This window comes from Kryptolebias marmoratus, linkage group LG23, assembly GCF_001649575.2.
Source record: "Kryptolebias marmoratus isolate JLee-2015 linkage group LG23, ASM164957v2, whole genome shotgun sequence".
Taxonomy (NCBI): Eukaryota; Metazoa; Chordata; class Actinopteri; order Cyprinodontiformes; family Rivulidae; genus Kryptolebias; species Kryptolebias marmoratus.
This window is the reverse complement of record NC_051452.1, coordinates 10,655,002-10,665,375: the sequence shown is the minus strand read 5'-3', so window position 1 is coordinate 10,665,375 and position 10,374 is coordinate 10,655,002. Positions and strand designations below refer to the sequence as shown.

Here is a 10,374-nt window from a genome sequence, read left to right as displayed (position 1 = left end):
GAATAACATCACTCTTTTGGACCATCCTGCATGTTCCCCAGATCTAAACCCAATTGAGAACATTTGGGGATGGATGGCAAGGGAAGTTTACAAAAATGGACATCAGTTCCAGACAGTGGATGCCCTTCGTGAAGCCATCTTCAACACTTGAAGCAACGTTCCCACTAGCCTCCTGGAAACACTGGCATCAAGCATGCCTAAACGATTGTTTGAAGTTGAAGAATGGTGGAGCTACTCATTACTGAGTCCTTTCTTTTGACACTTTGATTTCTGTTTTGGGGGGTTTTGGGTTTTTTTTGAGCTATGGTCTTAAACTTTTGATCAGCTGAAAAAATCATGTTTGAGTGTAAATGCAGTTTTCAATGAATTCCCCGCTCAAAGGTTTTTGTCTCTTACTCTGATTTCTTCTTTTAACATTGTGAAGCTCTACTTAGAACCTTCTTAAGATCCAATAGTGCAAAATGCAAATTCTTGCAATTTTTTGACTGGTCTTAAGATTTTGATCAGGAGTGTATATATACACACACACACACACACACACAGTCTGTGACTTCATCTTTTTTAGCCAAATCATTTAAACAAGTTCAGTTTCACTAAAAGAAACTGTTTTAATGTTTGCTTCAATAATAAAAACGTTTTGTGTAAAAATAATGTCCTTCACGTTTATTTTTTTGAAAAGGACCCTAATGATCATCGAAGTGTTTCAGAATTGCTCATTTTGCACAGATTGGACAACATGTTGTACAATATGTATACAGACACGGATAATTCTGCTGGTATCTTGTCTGAGGAGCTCAGAAAGAGGATTGTAGATATCCATGTTAAATGTAAAGGCAGCTGTCACCACAGCTGCTAATGTTATTAAAAAGGACGAGGTTCACCGGACTGTAGCCAACCTGCCAGGACCATGGACGCAAGAGGAAATGCGACCCCAGGTTGGTCAAACGGATAGCATGGATGGGAGGAAAAAAGAGCCAAGGAAACCATCCATAATCATTTAAGCTGGACTCCAAGGTTAAAAACGTCACCTTCTGATTGCACCATTTGTCAGAGTTTAAGTCATAGTGGGCTCCATGGAAGAGGGTTTCATTATTGGCAGAAAAACACAAAAAAGACGGACTGGAATCTGTCAGAATGCATGTTGACGAGCTCCACAGTTTCTGTAAAAAAGAAAGAAACTGGAATTTTTTAGCTTTAGTCACCTCAGTTGTGTTTTTCTGATTATTGTAGAAGGTTACCAATAGATTTATCTGAGTCTCTGGATGTGAGGGTCATGCTGGCAAAATGAGTTGAAATGAGCACAGGCTGCAGTGAAAATACTGATATTTCCCATGATTGAGATTTGCAAAGAAAATGAGTCCGAAAGACACCATCTAGTGATCCCAGTTACTTAAATAGCATATAATCTTCCTAAACAATCCTTTTTAATCTTAACCCTTTTCATTCCCTGAAAATTGACCATTTTTCTCTGCCGGTTGTCATAAAAAAACTAGCTTGTTGCCAAGTGATAAATCACCAAATTTCAACAAACTACATCTCATTTTGAAGCTTTTAAGATGGAGAATTTGGAAATAATAACAACTCAATACTGAAACAGTCCTCATTGTGGCTCATTTTGCTAACACAGGTCACACATATTGTGTATTAGATAGATGAAGAGGGAAAAGGTGCATTGCAAGTGCTAATTTGGAGTCTCTCAAATGTGTTTCTGTTTCTTTTAAATGCACACACTATTGCTAAAATGAAAGCCATCTTATTTCAGTTTGAAGATTTACGCTCCAGGACATTTACCTAAAAAGCAACTGGTTCTCATTCAGTCTTAGGCATTTATAAACAAAGAAAAAAAAGGAATGCATGATATATTTCACCTTATCGTTATTAATTTAACAAGACCCAAGTCAAATCCACATGCCGTGAGTGGATAAAACTATAAACTCAGACTGTGTCCATGAGTGAAACCAAGCCAAGCAATGCTGTCAAACACACTTTAAAAGCTGGTTATTAAAGCAAAAATGAGCACCTTGAGTTTTGGCTTCACTGCTCTGCAGCTTTCAGGTGTGAGTTAACATAATGCTAAAAAAGAAAATGCATCACTTATGGAAAAGGAAACTGTTGCTGAGTGACAATCGATTTGAGAGAGGCCCTTTTTAAACAAATTGGGAGAGAAGTTTAGACCTCAGCTCGACTAAAAAGTGAATACTTCGAACTGTTCCTGCTAAACTTTGCTCCACAAGTCACCGAATTATGGAGCACGCTCAGTTTTCCCACACCATTCAGGCTGTGTTCTGGTAAAAATCCATAGTAGCTCAACACGACCCAATGAAGCTGACATGTCTTCCTTTAGGTTTGCGGCATTTGCATCTAACTTCCTGTAGGTGGCACTGTTTCCTAACACATCCCACTCACAGGCTGTTTTTCTATTGCAGTGTGGTCATGGTTTATTCATTCAGCATGCTTTGTTAAAACCAACTAGTAGCCAGTTTTTTCCTCCAATGCTGCATCCTGTCATCCAGCATTTGATGGTGCAGCCACTTGTTTGATTGACATGTCGTGCTGCAAGGCTTTATCAGAGCCCGCCTTCTTAGAAGCAGCCATATTAGTTTTAGTTAATCCGAATTTATAACAATTATTTTGAAAGTAATCATTGGATGTACATCTGCAGCAGGTTAGGTTTTGAAGCCAGCCCGATTCAAGATGGCTGCCAGAGCCAACTGGCTTGGCTGTCACTGGGTCAAATTTACAAATACTGACCTAAAATTTGTTTTGGTAGTCGCTGAGACCCATCCCCAAAACATATTCTGAGCTCCAACATGTTGCTCAAGATCCTTGCTTAAAATGTTGCAGTTAACTTATTCTGCTTGTTTGCAAAATATTTTTCGAACCACTGAAAGGATTTCAATTGAACTTCCAGGAAATAATCATTGGATGAACCGACACAGATGATGAACTGAATTTAAGATGGCCGCCACAGCTGACTGACCTTAGAAAACATAGAAATGGCTATAGTTCAGTAAAGTTTACAGATATTGAGCTAAAATTTGGTGTGGTGGTAGCTGAGAGCCATTTTAACACGTACTTTGAGTGCTGCTAGAATCAACCTTGATGTCTGTTAGCAAAATATCTCATGAACCAATGGGCAGATTTTATTAAAAACTTCAGAAGGTAATCCTTGGATGAACATCTACAACTGATTAACTTTTGGGTTCAATCAAGTTCAAAATGGCTGCCACAACTAATCAACATTAGTCATTAGTACGAATATTGAGGTGAAATTTGATCTCTGTTAGTAGCTGAGAGTCATTACCAACATAGTCACTTCTGGAGATCACACATGATGTTATTTTTACGGTTTTCTGAACATAATATGCTCCTAGTCTAAAACACTGTCATGATATGCAATCCTTTAAAGAGTGCTAGGACTTAAATTTGTGTTGAGCGAAAGAGCCAGTAGCTGTAATGGGCATTTCTTTCTGAACAGAATAAAAACAGCAGAGCTTCACTTATTCTGCTTTCTGCTGCAAACATCAAGACCTTTGGGAGTCCTGAGGCAGCCGAAGTGCAAAGAGTGTGAAAACTTTGGGGCCTTAATGTTCCAAGAACTCTGATGGCTTCAGAAAACGTAAGTTTTGTTTTTTTTTCGTGTTACAGTAAGTCAACCAGGGATTACAAGTTGATGATCATATTTTTAAAAATCCAACTTTTTGAATCATTTGGCAAACTTCACATCACAGCTTTAATTCTTACTACAGAGGGGGTATAATTCAATATATGGTGGCACTCTGTTATAAGGTAAGATTACTTGAATTAAAATGCACTGAAGTGGAATTAATTTGGATAATAATTGTCCTAAATTGGATTATTTTTCATTTGAATTAAATCTGAGTTTGATCTATTGGGACACTTTTTGTAATTTCATTTCTTGAGCTCACTTTTGTCAGGAAGTTAAAGAAATTAGCCCAATATGATACATATTCGAACCCCTCAAGGTGTTGATTTACTTTGTGTGAAAAAATTAAGTGTGTATGATACAGATTTCAAAAACAAATTAATGAATCGTAAATAAACATTAAGGTTATGCATAGTTTACTATTTTATGTCTCACGACTTGCAATACAATTTAAAAAATTTTTTAAATGAAAACTAAAAACAAAACGCTATGATTTGTAAATCTAATTAACCTTTATTTTATGTTATAATCAACAAACCTCAAGGCTGATGGAAATGTTGGATGATGCTTACAGCATGCAATCCCCAATTGTTTCAAAACACAATTTATTTGCATTCAAAATGAAATAGTTTCATAAAATCAACCTTTGCAGATTGAAAAGCGATATATCCCATGTGCTATTAATAAACCAAAAGAAAGAGAGGGACTAATGGCGCTCTCCATTCAGGCTATTTATAGAACACTAATCACTAGCTGGTCAAGTGAACGACTACACAACAACCCTAACCCTCAGAGAAGCTTGGAGAGTTATCTGTTGCAGATCAGGTTTTAGCTTAATATATTCTGGAAAATGGCATAAAATTCCACAAAACATTGTGCCTCTGGTGCCTGTAACAGCAACTCACGACACAGCCATCGTCCTCACAGAAGGGCTATTGTAGCTCACTTTTCTGAAGCCGAACAGCTGGAGAAGCTGGATTCGAGCATTGGGACAAGCTGGATTAGACCGGGAAAAAGTGAAGCCACGGACTTACGTCTGCTCCCAACATTTCATCGGAGGAAAAAGACCAACGGAGGGCCAGCCTGATCCTGGTTCACTAAACCTTATCACTTTACAACTTACAGGACATTTCTGTGCGCTTTGGGCAGATGAGTATCATCATTTTTACCACGACTGATTCATATATCGTCGTCTACGGCACAAAAATCTATACACACCTACGCGGTAAGCACAAGCAAGAAGACACCGGCACAAATACACCAACCTTTGCAATGACTCTGCCCACTTTCCAGTCTGTCGAAGACCTCCACACCAACCAACGTTTTAACTGAACGTTTGTATGTTTCCTGGAGTCATACGTGTCTGACTTTCCCCCTGGAAGGTCGTTTTCTGTTAATACAACTCTCTGCCATGTGAACATCAGCGGCTCATCACTGTAAACAATAACGAGTGGAGAGCGCCATTTGTGGAGGTGATCGAGTTGTAGGCGTTGGGCTTAAGGGGGCCCCCGAAGCAAGTTCTGCCCACAGGCCCTATAAAATCCTGGACCAGCTCTGACCACAGATCATAATGAATCATTTACAAAAACCATAAAATGAGATTAAAATTTTTGATTTAATTTATGACAGCTGGACATCCCTGAGCTCTGAAGAGCCATCCTGTGACTTTCAATCATGGATCCTGTCATCACGCTGAATGATGAAGGACTTCTTTTTAAACAATGGGACAAATTCAAGGATTTTCCTCTGTTGCCCATCCTGACTAAATTATTCATTTTGTTCTTGAAGTGACAAATTTAGCAGCTTCATGTGTGAACCCCGACAGACAGTGCTGGCAATGTTTTATTAAAGTAGTACCCCCTGAAAAGGCAAATACGGCCGCCTTAACCAGGCGTTCATGAGGACTTCAAAGGATAAGAGGTGAAGAGAGACTGGTAGAATTTCAAATAAGAGGGAAGGGGGGGTTCTGCCACGAGGGGAGCGGGGCTGTATCAGTGCGCAGCGCCGCCGAGGAGGGAGAATGTTTGGAGAGCAAAGCGTGTTTGTGTAAGAGAGGAGGAGGAGAGAGGGACTGCGGTGCGGCACATCCGTGCGTAAATGTGACCACCCTCTCCCTCCATCCCTCCATCCCTCCGTCCTCACCCCACCTGTCTGCCTCCAGCGGCTCCTCTCCTTCTCCTCCCAGCCCGGATCACCTGCGTGGTGGTCTCCTCTCGGACCGTGGAGTCCCGCTTGTCTCGCCTCGGCGCCCTCCTCCAGGGCTTAGGAGGAGCGCCGGGGAACTCCTCCAGGTTCCTGCCGGGCTTCGTGTCCACGGCCGCGGACGGCCATGGGGGCGCGGAGCGGCGCGAGAGACGCGGCTCGACGCGCTCCCGCATGCCGGTGATGCGGGGTCTGATCGCGCCCCAGAACACCTTCTTGGACACCATCGCCACTCGCTTCGATGGCACCCGTGAGTACCAGCACGTCTTCTGTAGGAATCATTCCTAATCAGGTTGTTTTGGTGCGCAACAGCCTTTTAAACAAGTTCTCTCAATCTGGAGAACCACAGACCGAACAGGAGCTCACTGATAGTTGGAGCGATGGATGAAGTGTGGTGACTTAAAAACACCTTGGATGGGGAGAAAATGTGAAGCCAAAGCCTGGGAAGCTTAATGAGTCTTAGCCCCTGCTTTAATCTAAAAAAGATTAGTCAGTATTCATCAAGAAGAAAAACGAATATGAACGAGAATACCAGAAGAGCTGTAAGTTAACAACGACTTTGTACAAAAACTGTGACACAAAGTCATCGAACTGGAAGGCAGAAAGCTCAGAATGAGACACAGGAAATGAGTGAAATACTGCAAAATTATCAGAATTAGAGAAAAATATATTCAGAAACAAAATAATGTAACTGAGGCTTCAAGCAGCTGTAAAGAATGATGGTACAGGCCGACTTTAGATGGAACAATATGGGGGCTGAGGGGCCATGAATGCTCAGACTGTTGACTTAATTAGATTATCCATCCATCCATCCATCCATCCATCCATCCATCCATCCATCTATTCAACCAACCGTCTGATCAACCAACCGCTTATCCATCTATCCAGTCATTCATCATTACCTTCAACCAGTCACCCATTCATCCATCCATCCATCCATCTGTGTATTCAACTATCCTTTCACCCATCCATCTATCCAACCAACCATACATACACATATCCATTTATTCAACTATTCATCCATCCATTTACCCATCCATCCATACATCCATGTAACCAACCAACCATACATTCAACCATCCATCTGATCAACCAACCACTTATCCATCTATTCAATCTTTCTTCCATACTTGCAACTATTATCCCATTCATTCATTCATCCATCCATCCATCCATCCATCCATCCATCCATCCACTCATTCACCCATCCTTTGCCACTTATCTGAAACTGGGTCACAAGAGCACCATCTTAAGCAGAGATCCCCAGACCTCCTCCTCCCCACACGTCCTCTAACTCATCTGGAGGGACTCCAAAGGCACTCCGTGACCTGGGTGTGCCCTGAGGTCTCCTCCCAGTGAAACATGTCCGAAACATCTGCCTTTGGAAGGAGTCCAGAAGGTGTCCAGATGCCCAAACCACGTCAGCTAAAGTCACAGCTGAACTCCTCACCATATCTCTCTAATAGCTCGTTTCAGCTGCTTGTATCATGATCTCATCTTTAGTCGTAAAACATAGATTGGCGGTACAATGCTAATAATTGGTAATCATTAGGTTTGAATTAAACAAGTGAATTTATTTCTCTATTTACAAAAAAATCTAATTTGGCTCTGAAAAAAAACTGGGTCGTTGCCTTTTACTACTCGAACATCTGGTTTCCTGAGAGTATCTACGGTGATACCAGTGGTAATGCAATCACTGCCTAATAATCATTTAAAAGTATTGCTCCAAGCTGCCATTTTGTATGTGACAACGGTCAATCAATCTGTGAAGTTGCACATCAACACATTAAACTCATACATGCCATTCAGTCACTTGTCACAGCCGAACGAGGAGGGGAGCCGGGGGAAATGAAATTGGCTGTCAGACCCAAAATAACACCTTGTTCCTCCTGCTCTCAGTGCAGTGTGTAGATTTTATTAAGATGGAAAACCACCATCGTGTTCTGAGTGTTGGCGCTCTCAAATAAATAAAGATACTAACTCAGGTTACTGAGCTTATTTTTACAGCTAATTTCGTCGTTTTTCTTTTAAATGATCCCAAACACAGTTACACACGGACACATTTCAGCTGCAGGGCACCTTGTTCTCCACCTTTAGCTTATCTCCAGCGGTCGAATAATTTATACCTACAGCAGCTGTCTGTGGACAAAGCATTTCAAACAGTTACATCAGCTGCTGAAGATAAAACAAGACCATCAGGTAAAAGTTCCTCCTGAGCTGCCTTAAAGAAGCCACAGTCATAACAGGTTTTAGACAGAGGAAAAATGGCTTCTTGACGTCATTTAACGGCGTTCTCACTCGTCAGTCTGAGCGCTGAAGCCACGTTCTGTGTAAAGAAACTGCAGTCAGTCAGAAGCAGCTATTATTATTACAGCTTAAGAGTGTTATGCAACATCGTCCTGAAGGCGCATATTAGCAGGCAGCGCTGAGCACCGAGGCACGGCAATCAGTGTGGGATCTGTCTAATTTCTGACACGGATCTAAATTTTTAGGATCACTTGTGTGGGTTACGGGAACCGCTGATTAATCTGCAATCGAACCTCATTCAGTATTATTATCTCCTGTCAGTGATTCCCTTTTAATCGCCTGCCACCGAAAGGCTAAAGGCGGCTCATGTTATCTGCCCGTGTTAGCATTTGTCTGCCTATTCACAAAATATCTCACAAATCCGTATAAGATTTGAATGAAACTGAAACTCCAGAAATTGAGGTAAAATTTGGTGTGGTGGCAGCTGAGGGTCCTTCACAAAGCATACTTTGAGGGCAAAAAGAATGCACAATCGAAATATCGCATGAGATTGCGAATAATTTTATTTATTTTCAAGGTTTGACTAAAACAGCTACAAGTCTGTCCATCAACATAAGCTGATGAAAAGTTGGCGGGTGATATGCATTCATTTATCACTTCTGTTCGTTGTATTTTTCAGTCTTCTATTGTTGATTTGTGCAGCTGTAGAGACGCTTCTGAAGTGTTTGATATTTTTCATCCCAGTCATTTGAAAAACATTAAACTTTCGCTGGTATACAACAACGATTCGATGGATTTTCTATTTTTGGTTTCTGGACTTGTTCCGCTTTACCTGGTCGTTTTTTCACGGACTTCCTCGTAGACAACCAACCTGCGAAGAGCGAAAGCTACTGTGAGAACTGATGTTTCAAATGCACTTTAACTTGGTGGACAGTAATTTCATACATCGTGACGAGCCCTTATAGACCCCAGCATCCACTTGTGTTGGGGTTTGGTTCTGATTGCACTAAGAAGCATTCGGCTCAGAACTGCATGAGTCACAACAGAGCGCCTCCAGTAAGATGCCTCCAGGAATATATGGGCATAAAAACCTTCAGCCTTCCAGAAAAAATCAGTCCACTGTTCCACAACCGAGATCTGATCTCAACTGAAGTCATCTGACAGTCTGCAAAATTCACCTGCAATGTCATGGTTATTGGTATTTGTGTAAGCTTCTGTTTGTTTCTGGTTTTCTGTTTGTTTCTGTGTTCATGTGTGCTGTCACTATTCACTCCTCCCCAGTCACTCTTTTGCCCTTGATTATCTGCCACGCCCATCTCCACCTGTATGTCATTGTAATCACTCACCTGTGCCCACTTCCCATATTATCCCCTGTGCATATAACCTGGTCATTTTCTCCACCACCCCGCTGGATCATTGTTGTTGTTGCTTGTTAGATGTTTATGTTGCTCTTAGTGTTGCCTTGCCTTGCCTTGCCTTGCCTTGCCTTGTTTCGCCTTGCCTTGTCCTGCCTCTGTTAATGCCTGGATTTTTGTTAGAGTTTGTTTTGCTGCCACGTCAGCTTTTTGTTTTCTAGTTTGTTATTTTATTAAATCAGTTTTTGTTTTTTGAAAATATGAGTCTGCGTCTTGGGTTCGCCACGCTCAGACCTCATCCTGACATGCAAGTGTTTAACGTCTCTGTTTGTCATGAGATGAACTACAAACCAAAAAGCTATGGGAATTAGAAAGCTCCGGAACTGGGAAAATAAAAACTCATATCCATAATTAAAGGTTTAGCATTCCTTGAAAGAATGCATATCACCCTCTGCTTTTCAGAGTTTTAGGCTAAGATCATTTATGTTGAGAAAAGACGGAGTTATAACCGTTTTGGTTTAACGTTGAAAACAACAATATGCACAGTCTCATGCGGCATCGCAGGATGCTGAATGATTTGTTCACGCTCGGAGTATGTGTTGTGAATGACTCTCAGCTACTGCCATGTCAAATTCCAGCTCAGTATCCACAAAACTGATTGAGTTGTATCTATTTTTGTGTAGGCCAATGTTGATGTGCTGTGGCGGCCGTTTTGAATTGGATCGACTCCAAAACTTATTCAGTTGTAGTTGTATGTCCAAATATTAGATTCTGAGCATTTCATTAAAATCCATCTGGTGGTTTAGGAGTATTTTGCTAACAGACAAATTGTGTTGACTACAACAGTAGTTGCAAAAAGATTTAGGTAAAGATCTATTGAGATGAGTAGCACTTAAAGCACGT

At 41.2% G+C, this 10,374-nt stretch overlaps 1 protein-coding gene across 2 annotated transcripts in view; it reads left to right on the top strand.

The window, feature by feature from the left end:
* Nucleotides 1-5,691: 5,691 nt before the first annotated feature.
* kcnh3 (potassium voltage-gated channel, subfamily H (eag-related), member 3) overlaps nucleotides 5,692-10,374 on the top strand; it is a 45,173-nt gene continuing 40,490 nt past the window's right edge. For both annotated transcript variants that reach the window (XM_017434472.3, XM_017434471.3), the window contains exon 1: nucleotides 5,692-6,119. In XM_017434472.3, coding sequence (XP_017289961.1) covers nucleotides 6,044-6,119 — 76 coding nt within the window. In that variant the 5' untranslated portion in view covers nucleotides 5,692-6,043. The remainder of the gene's footprint in view (nucleotides 6,120-10,374) is intronic.